This window comes from Arachis hypogaea, chromosome 15 (genome assembly GCF_003086295.3).
Source record: "Arachis hypogaea cultivar Tifrunner chromosome 15, arahy.Tifrunner.gnm2.J5K5, whole genome shotgun sequence".
NCBI lineage: Eukaryota > Viridiplantae > Streptophyta > Magnoliopsida > Fabales > Fabaceae > Arachis > Arachis hypogaea.
The window spans coordinates 70,803,658-70,815,996 of NC_092050.1; the positions used below are offsets into that span (position 1 = coordinate 70,803,658).

Here is a 12,339-nt window from a genome sequence, read left to right on the forward strand (position 1 = left end):
CAGAGCTAATCTCTATCCATGAACTAAGAAAAAAACACAAGATCACCGTTCACCACAAAAACAACATAAAATGAAGAACGAAGCTAAACTTCTCTACTCAAATTTTAGAAATATGTGTGTCTATGTATGCTTGCTACTCCTCATTTAGAGAATCAAAAGAGAAAAATATCATCACCTACCCGATTTACCAATTGATTCAGGTTCTACAATTCAAAACACCATAGCCATTGGAATTTGACAAGTGGAACATATCAACACAAAAAGATTATCCAGGACAAAACCTCTTGATTCATTACAATAAATTATGAAACTATGAATTTCATTCCTTATACTAAGAAATAGTAACCCATGATAGTTGAAGTTGACTTTGAAAAAGGTTCAATAATAGAAAAAGATACTTGGTTCTTGTGAGCTCGATTGAGAAAGAGCAGAGAGGACCAAAGTAGGAGGAGTGACGACGACAATAGAGAGAAGGAGCAACGACGACACGATAGTAATGGAACAACGGTGGCACGAGCAAAAGGAGCGATAGTGGTGCGAACGTGGGGAGTGACAGCGGCACGATAGTAACAGAGCGCGACGGCTGCACGAGCAAGAGGAGCGACGATGGTAACAAAGAATGATGGTTGAAAATGGTGTGAATTTGGGGGTTAGCCATGAAATGGGGAATTTTGGGGAAGTGGACGTAGGAGTTAGTGATGAAAATGGTGTGAATTTGGGGGGTTAGTGATAAAATGGTGTTTCTGAACTTTGGAGCGGGAAGTGAACGCGGGGCTTTGTTTTTAGTAATAAAAATCGATGGCAAATTCGTCGATTTTAATTTTAAAAAGAGTAACACCCTAAGCGTCTATTTAATACATTAAATCGAGACCATTCATTTGATTTTAGAAAGCAATCTAGACTGTTCAAAATTATTGACGGTAAACTTTGTTGATAATTTTAAATAATAAAATAAAAGACATGTTCGTCGATATTAAAATAAAGGGTAAAGTATATTTTTTGTCCTTGAAGTTTGACAAAAATTTTAAAAATACCCCTAAGTTTTATTTTATTTCAATTTTGTCCTAAAAGTTTTCGATTTGCATCAAATATACCCTTGACGGCTAATTTTTCAAAAAATTTAAGACCAATTCAATAACAATTTTATAAGAACAACCCTTAACATAAGCAAATCAAGCATAATTTTCATACATTATTGTTAGATTGGTCTTAAATTTTTTGAAAATTTACCCGTCAAGGGTATATTTGATGCAAATCGAAAACTTTTGGGACAAAATTGAAACAAAATAAAACTTAGGGGTATTTTTAAAACTTTTACCAAACTTCAGGACAAAAAGTATACTTTACCCTAAAATAAAAGTATTTCCAACTCCTGCTTCGTCGACAATGTGATAATAATAGAAAAAGAGTTGATGTAAAAAAATTGACGACCAGATTATGAGTTTTATTGTTTAATTTTAATTATCTTTTTTTCTAAAATATCGATAGCTCGTTGATTTTTTCCATCGAAAAATATGCTTCCTTGTCTTGGCCATATGGGTGTGTGGCATTCCCTGTCCTGACGTGTTGCATGCTAGCTTCTCTTCTTCCTGAAAGGTACTGTTTTTTATTAGCTCTCTTTGATCATGTTTTACTTTTCTTTTATTATTATTCTCCTATAATTATCAAGAAATCAAAACACTCAAAATACTAATTGGATATCGTCTAAAGACACATAATTTTCAAACAACAATCATCAGTTCTCTCTGAAAAATACCCAAAAAAATTATTTAATATGTTCATGCATCATCCGGCAGCAAAAAATGGACACCGAAGCTCGAGATGGACATGGACATGGAAAAGGAACGATGTCGGTGAAAATACGGGACAGAGTTTCAATAAGAATACAAGAGCCACATGAGAGAAGATGCAACAATTCAGCTCTTGATCGGCATCGTAGCGGGAAGGTTATGGTTGGAAACAGACCGGCCAAGGGATGCATCAATGGCACAAAAATCTCATGATTTCATGCTTTATCAGCAGCCATGGAGTGGACGATAAAGCTAGAATAGATTCTGGATTGGGGAATGGGCCTCTGATGTGGAGGGTAGTGTTGTCGGGTCGGGTCGGATCTGTTAGTGGATCTTGACCCATGACCAAACAACAAAAATGCAATAATTCCTATTGTAAAAAAAAGTTGGAATCTACTTTTCAAGATTCCAGCTTACAAAATCAAACAGTATCTCTCCGAGTCACTTCTACGTTGACTGACTCCCTTGTGTTGTCTACTTGCCTTTATTCATAGGGCGGAGCACCTTCCCATTCTCACATTCTTCTTATTCTTCCAACTTCTTCGAACATTCAGTGACAGAGTCATCACTTTTATTTGGTACTAAAGCCTTTCTTTGTCTGTGTTCAACGAAAGTTACCTGGGGGAACTAGTTTTAGGGAGAGGGACAGAGACTTACTTTCATAGGGCCGGGAATGTTTTTTCCTCGAACTGGCTAAACTCTGACGCTCAAGTTAGTCGCAATACAAGAGGTATAAGAATTAGAATTAAATAGCATACCTCGGCTGTGTGCTTAAGCCTTGTCTTTAGTGATCGGTAGAAATTCGAGTGGATCCGGGTTACTGGGGATTTCGGCCGCATAGCTTTCCTGATGGGAGTATGGGACAGAGTGGACCAATTCTGGGACTGGGCCGTAACATTCTATAAAATAGTTTTTTAAATAGTTTTTGAATTTTTTGTTGTTGGTTACTTGTTTATGATGATAACAGGTGCGTGGCCCTTCGCCTTCTTCATATGTTGTAATGTACACTCTTGATTTGTCTTTGTGGCCCTACTATAGGGTCTATGGAGTGCTAGATTCTTTACATAATAATCATCTTGTATGACTGTGTAACTCTTTGAAATTTGTTGCTATAAAATATACACTTCATTTATTTCCTTTTCTTTATGTTGCTTCTAATCTATAGACTATGGATTCCAAGGTATCAGGGATTATTCTTTTTCAATTCTCTCTGCGTGTTTATGTGCATATGCTTCACTTTGATGCTGAAAATTAAAACTTAATCTTGATTTTTACTGTGTTATATGAGAGTAACCTTTTAATCGATTACCGATTAATATCGTTTACCTAACTGACTCACTTATATCTTTAATACTAGTAAAATTATATTATTTTATCATTTTTCTATTCTTTTGAAGTATTAATTGAATTTTGCTCCGTTTTTTTAGGATTTCTATGCTATATCCTTGTGGATTACCTTAAATTCTGAAAGCAATTTTTGTACCGGTTTGGAAATGTACTTGTTGGAAAGCAAGGCTGGTGCCATAGTTTGCATGCTTTTGGCCCTTTTCTTCTTGGGGACATGGCCTGCTATCTTGACTTTGTTAGAGAGGCGAGGGCGTCTTCCTCAGCATACTTATCTTGATTACTCGCTCACCAATTTCTTTGCTGCTCTTTTCATTGCATTCACAGTTGGTGAGATAGGCAAGAGCACACCAAGTGAGCCAAATTTTTTAGCTCAACTTGCTCAGGTGAGTAGTCATCGCCATTCTGCTGGTGTTACCTTAGTACATTATCATCATTGAATTTATAAGTAAATAAAAAAAATGGAGTGGCTATCATTGAGATCTTCTGTGTTTAAGTGATATTGCACATATCACTACTATTTGTAAAAAGTATGTGACACATGATACTTCATACTTTATCAAAGCATATAACGGTCATTGTAATCCTAAACAGTGATATTTGAGAAAGTATGCTTTAGGAAAGATGGAAAGACTATTAATTGTGTTCAAGAATTATATCCTATGATAATGATCTATGAGTTTTGAGCATGAGTAGCAGAAACCTAGAATTATTAGTGGATTGATATATTTGAGGATGAAATGTCATCAGCGTGCTTGTTTAGTGTGAAATGACTGTCAGGTTATGAAATGAAATTGCACGATTACACATTCGATGGTTCAATCAAGTTTAAATAGCTGAGTCTCTTAGAAAATGGCTTTGTAAAATCTGCATCCTTGAATGTTCCAGATTTTCCAAAAGCTCTATGTTTTGGATCCCTGATAGTTACACACTAACAAAGCTCATATTCTAATTCTTCATATTTTAGTAATTCATACACATTAACCACATTCTTAGGTTCATTGTGTGTTATTGCTTACAATTGGTTCAATAATTTGCTTATGTGCAGGATAATTGGCCCTCTGTTCTGTTTGCAATGGGGGGTGGTGTGGTCCTAAGCCTTGGGAATCTGGCCTCGCAATATGCTTTTGCTTTTGTTGGGTTGTCAGTTACTGAAGTCATCACTGCAAGCATAACTGTTGTTATAGGTATAAATTAACTGATCACACAAAAATTATAACATATTCAGAATAATGTAGCTGAACATATTGTGTCAGGATGAGTGTGCTTATGCTACAATCTTATCTTACTTGCAATAATTGTTACTTTGTTAGCTTGCTTTCTCACTGAATTTTTGTTGCACTATCTTGTTCCAACTCTGACAGGCACAAGCTTGAATTACTTTTTGGATGAAAAAATCAATAGAGCTGAGATTCTTTTTCCTGGAGTTGGTTGCTTTCTGATTGCAGTTTGTCTAGGTTTTGCTGTTTATTCTTCAAATACTGCTGATAATAAAGTCAAGCTCAGCAATTTATCAAGTGATTATAACGCTGGATCAGTGTATGTGTTGTTATTTACAATTAATTTGATACGTGAACGTGACTATTGATTATAGACGTTAGATAGTTGCTCCTTAATTGCATCTTGATTTTGACCTTGTACTTCATTTCACCCTTGTGCACCATTGCCTTAAGGAAATTATTATCAAAGCCTCTATTTTAGCTTCTCTTTGGAAACAAAATTACCAAATGACTATGCTTTGGGAACTTAGTAGTGATTATGTACAATAATCTAAATTTGTGAAAGTAATTGTTAGAGTGTATTAAAAACCTAGTCAACCAAATCAATTAATGTTACAAGCAGAAGCAGTAACTCCGCAAGTGAGGAGACTTTTTTTCTGCATTATTTTTCTTCTATGAATTGCATTTCTTAAAGACCATATTAAGTACAGTCTGCAGTTCACTGTTCCTAAGGATCATTTATTTCCATCTATCTTTGTTAATTTTAACATTCTACTTTTGGAAGCAGAAGCAATCCAGTTGGTTTGAATTTTAGTTTCTAAATGACTTGACTTTGACAAATTCCATGTTCATTGTTTGTACTTTTCAACATATTTTCTTTGCTAGTATTAGCATCCATTAGTTCTAGTTCTATTGTTTCAGTTCAGCCTTTCTTTTTCCATGTAATGATTAGCATAATGCGAATCTAATCAGCAAATTCTCTTCTTTTTCCAGGGACTCTTTCACAGAGGGAGGTAAGAAGCTCAGATAAGGTGTAATTTGCTATCTTCTTGGAGATTATTATATTTTTTATAAGATCCTAAACTTCTACCTATCCTACTGCTATTCTTACAGTAAAACCAATGGATCTTGAAAGCGGCGGTGACGAAAAAATTAAAGCAGGAAGTGCTGTTTTTCTTTTAGATCTTGAGAAAAGAAGAGCTATTAAGGCAGGTGACGATGACATCATTCATTAGCAGCATTTCACTAATCTACCATGTTTGACAGATTCACTTGAAAGAAATCAAACCATTAATTTGAATTCTTCTGCAGGTGTTTGGGAAGAACGCTTTCATTGGATTGGCTATAACTTTTTTTGCCGGAATATGCTTCTCTTTGTTCTCACCAGCATTCAACTTAGCAACAAATGATCAGTGGCATACACTAAAGGAAGGGGTTCCCCATTTGACTGTTTATACTGCCTTCTTCTATTTCTCAGTCTCATGTTTTGTTATTGCGATTATTCTCAATTTCATCTTCCTTTACCACCCTGTCTTAAACTTGCCCAAGTCATCATTGACGGCGTATTTGAGAGACTGGGATGGCAGAGGTTGGGCCTTGTTGGCTGGTCTCCTTTGTGGATTTGGTAATGGTCTCCAATTTATGGGAGGCCAAGCAGCAGGATATGCGGCAGCAGATGCTGTTCAGGTGAAGCATTTTTCCTTTCATAATAGCAATTAAGTCAATAACTGATCGTCTTAAGAATATGTTCTATTCACTAACAGCAAAATATAGTCTTTTTTGCTTTCAAGTTTCAACCAATAGAAACTCAAAAGTGAAGACTCATGTGCAGTTGTCTAGCTGAGAATCGTTAGTTGATTTTACATGTTTGACTATATTATCATCTAATAATTCTCAACTATTAACTTTACATGAAGACAATGCATGTGAGTTTCTACCAAATTCAAGATATTGTCAAACCATATTTACTTACATGCTAATTACCTACTTTTATGATTAAAAATGTTTTTCCAATACCAAAAGTTGGTATCCTCTTTGACACTTTCCAAATCCAAAGATGGAAAATTTTTTAAAAAAAGAATAGAGCTGATCCAATTTTTTTGGTTAGCAAATAAAATTGTTGTTACGCAAATCCCTATATTTCTATGGGTCGATAGTTTAAAGTTATTTCTCTTTGCATGTGATCATTGTAATATAAAGCATCCTTGTTAAAATATCTCAGAAAACCTTGAGATATTCAAAATGTTATAAACAACTTAGACACATTTTCCGCCTCTTTTTATCTGACTTACAGTATACAATAAATTGTTGAATCATTTTATCACTTTGATTCTTTGATCCTGTTGTTCAAACAGGCGCTTCCATTAGTAAGCACCTTTTGGGGCATTGTTCTATTCGGGGAATATCGGAAATCATCGCGGCGAACATACATGCTGCTCGGAAGCATGTTGTTCATGTTCATTGTGGCTGTTGCTGTCCTAATGGCTTCATCAGGGTGTAGGAAATACCAATGATCATTTTCTAGACAATGTATTCATATTAGTAAATAAGAGATTTAGTATTCTTATTGTTCATTGGTGTCAACTAGACAAAGCAAACTACTACAAAAAGGGGGATAGAAAAGCAGAAATTCAGTAGGTTGAAATGATTTCTTATTTCCATGTATATTTTGAACTTTCAAGCTGTATATGTTGCACATTATTTATCCAATGTTTCTGTATACCTCTGTTTTCTTCATTGTTATTTTATATATCAAGAAAAAAGAAAATGAAAAAATGCTTTCAAAACAATGAGACTTAGTCGCTTATGTTGGGCAAAAATATAGATCAACGGGGTTAGTATAGATGGCGTCTGGTGATAGTTGATAGATTTTTCATTTTTAGTTTTTTTTTACAAAATATTTAGAGAACTTTGATACAAGTCATATGCTTGGAATAATGACTCACCTCTATACTTTTTGAGCATTTCTTAACAAAACTTTGTCCCCTCAATATGTGATCCTTTCCTTTAACCCAAATTGTTTCATCGTTAGGCAATACACAGTTAAAATACAAAGTGTTTAGGCGGGTTACGTGACGGTTCAAAGAGTGTTTGTTTAAGTGAATATGGATTGGATACTCATTGGTCTGGTAGGATGATAAGGCTGGTTCCTTGATGGTACTTGCAAAGGCATTCCGATACCCAAGTCAGAGAGCTAGAGAGGTAGGGAAATAGATGTTACTGTAGAATGAATCATACCTGAAAGAGAAACTGAGCTCTCCTTTTATAAGTGGTGTAAACTATCTTATTTTTGTGGGAGGGGTCCTACTTCATATAATTTTGGAAAGTGGATAGGAATTAAAGATGGTCTTTGACTGTTATGATGGCAGAGATATTTTTAGGCCGATTATATTGGGCTCGTTATAAATCCAAACGCTAGATTCAGAATAGTTGCCTTCGAAGCATGAGGGTAAGCTTGCTTAGTCTCCATGCTGATTGAGTTTGGTTTTCCGTGTGTTCAGAGTATGTTGGGATTTGTACTTTCTGCCTTTTGGTGGGCCTTTTGGACCTCTTGGTGGGCTTTTTGGACTGTTGATGGACCATTTTGATATTTTAGTTTATTTAGCTTTAGATATCCGTTTTGTTAGATTTTTGAGGAAGATCAATCCCCGGGATAGTCGTTTCGTCAAGTTTTGTTTTGGGTTTACTCATGAAAAATGATTTGGGCCTTTTTGGTGGGTTATTTGGGCCTCTCAGTGGGCTGTTTTGATATTTTAATTTTGTTAACTTTGGATATCCGTTTCGTTGGCCTTGGGGGTGATCAGTCCACAGGATATCGGTTTTGTTGGGTTTCGTTTTGGGTTTACTCATAAAACATGGTTTTGGGCCTTTTTGGTGGGCCGTTTGGGCCCTTGGTTGGCCATTTTGATATTTTAGTTTTGTTAACATTGGATATCCGTTTCGTTGACCTCGAGGATGATTAGTCCTCAGGATAACCGTTTTGTCAAGTTTCGTTTTGGGTTTACTCGTAAAAGCATGTATTGGGCCTTTTTGGTGGCCCGTTTGTGTCTCTTGGTAGGCCATTTTGATATTTTGGTTTTTATAATTTTGTATATCCAGTTTTGTTTGCTTGAGGGTGATCATTCCCCAGGATAGCCATTTTGTCGAGTTTTGTTTTGGGTTTACTCGTGAAAAATGGTTTGAGCCTTTTTGGTGGGCCGTTTGGGCCTCTTGGTAGGCCATTTTGATATATTAGCTTTGTTAACTTTGGATATCCGTTTCGTAGTCCTCGGGGGTGATCAATCCCCGACGTAGCTGTTTTGTCGAGTTTCGCATTGGATTATTCATAAAAAATGGGTTGGGCCTTTTTGATGGGCCGTTTAGATCTCTTGGTGGACCTTTTTGATATTTTAGTTTTGAAAGCTTTGGATAACCAGTATTGTTTGCCCCAGAGGTGATCGGTCCCCGAGGTAGCCGTTTTGTCGAGTTCTGTTTTGAGTTTACGCATAAAAAATGGGTTAGGCCGTTTGGACCTCTCAATAGGCCGTTTTGATATTCTAATTTTGATAATTTTGGATGTCCAGTTTTGTTGGCCTTGGGGGTGATCAGTCCCTAAGATAGCCATTTTGTCAAGTTCTGCTTTGGTTTTACTCGTAAAAATAGTTTGAGCCTCTTTGGTGGGCCGTTTGAGCCTCTTGGTGGTCCGTTTTCATATTTTAGTTTTATTAACTTTGGATATTTGTTTCGTTGGCCTCAGAGGTGATCAGTGCCCGAGTTGCCATTTGTCGAGTTCTGTTTTTAGTTTATTTGTAAAAAAAGGTTAAAATCCTAAAAATTAATCAATAATCAATTAATAAATTAATTACGAGCCCAAGGGATTAGGAAATTAAATTTTATAAATTGAAGAGATAAAAATATTTAAAATACGAATTTTAACACTAATTTTAAAAATTTTGACCCAAAATCGGACCAATAGGCCAAACCAGTCAAACTAGACCCAAACTAGACTCAAGGCCCGACTTATATAAGCTTAACCCAGGCTTCTCTTCCCCATTATTTCCTTAAAAGCACGTTGAAGGGGAGCAGGGAAGAACAAAACACAAAACCCTATCACCCACAAATATTAAATTGCTCATATATCTCAATCCGCAACTCCGATTAATGAGCCATCTACAGCCACGCGTTCATCTTGGAATTCTCTTCAAATCCATTAGAACAAAGTGGTAAGTAATTTGAAATTTTTTACCCAGTTCTCACCCCCTTCAATTTTGTGATTTTGGGTATTGAATGTTGAGGGATTTAGTGTTTTTGATGATTTTGGTGTGATCTAGTAAGGAATTATTATTGGTTTTTATTGCAAACGTCTGTGGGTAAACTAAAAAATCGTTAATCCTTGTGAATTAGTGAATTAGTGGGCCTTTGTATTGATTACAATGATATTGCATGAAGTTAGATTGAATGGTGTGAATTGGAGTCAAATTGTTGGATGTTGGGTGCTTGAACTTGAGCCCTCGAAGTTAGAAATTCATTTCAGGAGGAATTGGAAAAGTGAAATTATTGAGAAAGTTAATTTGAAGTGGAAGGAGGTCCTTGAAGAGAAGAAATCAATTAATGAGGTGCTGAAATATTGAATGTGATATGAGATTGATATTTAGAAAGATTGAGGAGTGGATGATTTAATTATTGATGAATCGATACTGTTAAATGAGGTAGGGATGATGAGGATTATGCATGAATATATCCATGAATGTTTAGATGCTGAGTAATGATTTTAAGGGTAGACGAGCAATTCCTAGCCGAGTGATGGCCTAAGGATAGACGAGTAATCCTTATCCGGTTATGGTTGAGGCACTTTCCTGAGTATATAAGTAATGCCTTCTCTGGGTTGGGTGAGACACCGGCATGGGTGGATGATGAGGAAATCGATTCCACATAAACTAATCGGCAAGTATACCGGGTCGCATCAAGTAGTAAAACTCACGTGAGTGAGGTCGATCCCACAAGGATTGATGGATCAAGCATCTTTAGCGAGGTGATTAGTCTAGTTAAGTGAACTGTGGTGAATTGAGTGAAATTGATCAACAGAATGTAAATTGCAGACAATATAAATTACAAAAAGTAAATTGACAGAAACTTAAATAGCAAGAAAGGGAATTTGCAGCAAATGTAAAGCGAATTAGGTGCTGGAAAATTAAATGAAGCACTAAATCAAAGCAAGCACAAGTAACAGAAAGGAAAAATTCACTAGGGATTGTAGATGTCATAATCCTCAATGACTCTAATGGGTCTCAACTCCTTTCTCAATCATATGAGTAGATCTATGGCGTATTGAAATTGATTGGATCCCAATTCCTTGGCAATCCAATCTCTCTAATCACAATCAATCTTGCCAATTCCTTGATCTAATTGTCATGAGAAGAGGTGAAGCATGTTCTGTCATCCATAAGCCACACTAACTCTCAAGATCTCAATTCCTCCTGAATAATGTTGATCAAGAGAGTAGTGAAGGATAGAGCCTCAGTTCTAATGCTCATGATTCTCCTTCCGAGGCTCACACAAGCATTCACAGATTCAAATCCCCTTTCGGAGTGGATGAATCTCAATAAAAAAAGAGGATATTCAATAGCTATTCAATTGAATTGAGAAGAAGAAGAAATTCACTAAATTATGTGAATCATAACAAAGCTCCTCCCCCTAATGATTGGGGTTCAATGGATCATTGCTCTCAGAACAATTGCAGAAGATTAAAATTGCATGAAAGTAATTTGAAAGCAATAGGAACAAAAAGGTAAGATTGGCAGAAACAAAAATTGCAGAAGAATAGAGATGCAGGAAATTGAAATTGAATAAAAGTGAGCTGAATTCAATATAGCTGAAATATGAAAATGCAGAAAAGGAAAAAGTGTATCAGAGAGCCTTCTATTCTACTCCTACTCCTACTCCTACTGCTGCCTACTACTAATGCAGCCTACTGTCTGTAGCCTCCTAACAGAACTAAAGCCTTTTTATAGGCATTCCTAAATTACAAATGAAATTGAAATTCAAAATAAATTACAAATAAATGAAATTCCTATTCTTACTATTTATTGTGCCTTTGAGTGATGTCAATGGGCTCTGCTTGCTTTGAAGTCTCAATGGGCTTGAAATTAGATTAATTTGAGCAGAAATGCACTTCCAGGAGAGCGTAGCGCTCATGCAGAGAACGGAGCGCTTTTATACCCACGCGGACGCATCCCATACGCGTGCGCGTCCTTTTTGCTTTCTCGCATTTCCACGCGTACGTGTCACCTACGCATACGCGTGACCTTCAGAAATTGGACTTGTGAGGCGTACGCGTGCCATACGCGTGCGCGTCCATAGCAGCGTTCACTTTGAGAACGTAGCGCTCAATTTGAAAATGCTGTCCCACGTGTACGCATCACCTACGCGTATGCGTGGCCCCTTCATAATTATCATTCCATGCGTACGTATCATCCATGCGTACGCGTGTTCTTCCAAAATGCCACTTCCACGCGTACGCGTCATTTGCGAATTTTGCTTGCTCCACTATCGCAGGCGCTCTTTGGAAATGAACGTAGCGTTCTTTTTGGAGAGCGCTCTTTTTGAAAAATAGAGCACGCTTCCTTGATTTAATCATGGGCCACGCTTTTAAAAGTGTGTCCTAAGGCTCCAAAGCGTGCTCAAACTTCAAAATGTGCCCTAGAATTCCTTTTTTCTCTATTTGAGCTTATTTTGTGCTTTTTTTCTTCTTTTTCCACTTATTTCCTACAAAGTTTATAAAATCAAAAGATCAAAGAAATATACTATTTAAGCACAAAAGCATTCAATATTTAAGCACTAATCATTAATTTCTTGTATGAAAAAGTATAGAAAACATGCACAAGATGACATGTCATCACAACACCAAACTTAAACCTTGCTTGCCCCCAAGCAAGAAAAAAAAATCATGCAATAAGTTTTGACAAACCAAAGTGAGAAGAATAGCAAGTTGATGTTCATGGTTGGCT

General features: G+C 36.4%; 1 protein-coding gene across 1 annotated transcript; it reads left to right on the top strand.

Annotated features, from left to right (window-relative positions):
* The first annotated feature begins 1,493 nt into the window (after positions 1-1,493).
* On the top strand, positions 1,494-7,075 carry LOC112750336 (ureide permease 1). The gene is made up of 8 exons (XM_072216333.1): positions 1,494-1,596; positions 1,797-3,520; positions 4,183-4,321; positions 4,499-4,673; positions 5,348-5,367; positions 5,468-5,562; positions 5,666-6,040; positions 6,709-7,075. Exons 2-8 carry the CDS (start codon positions 3,284-3,286, stop codon positions 6,865-6,867), a joined length of 1,200 nt encoding a protein of 399 aa, XP_072072434.1. The 5' UTR covers positions 1,494-1,596; positions 1,797-3,283; the 3' UTR covers positions 6,868-7,075.
* The last annotated feature ends 5,264 nt before the right edge of the window (positions 7,076-12,339 follow it).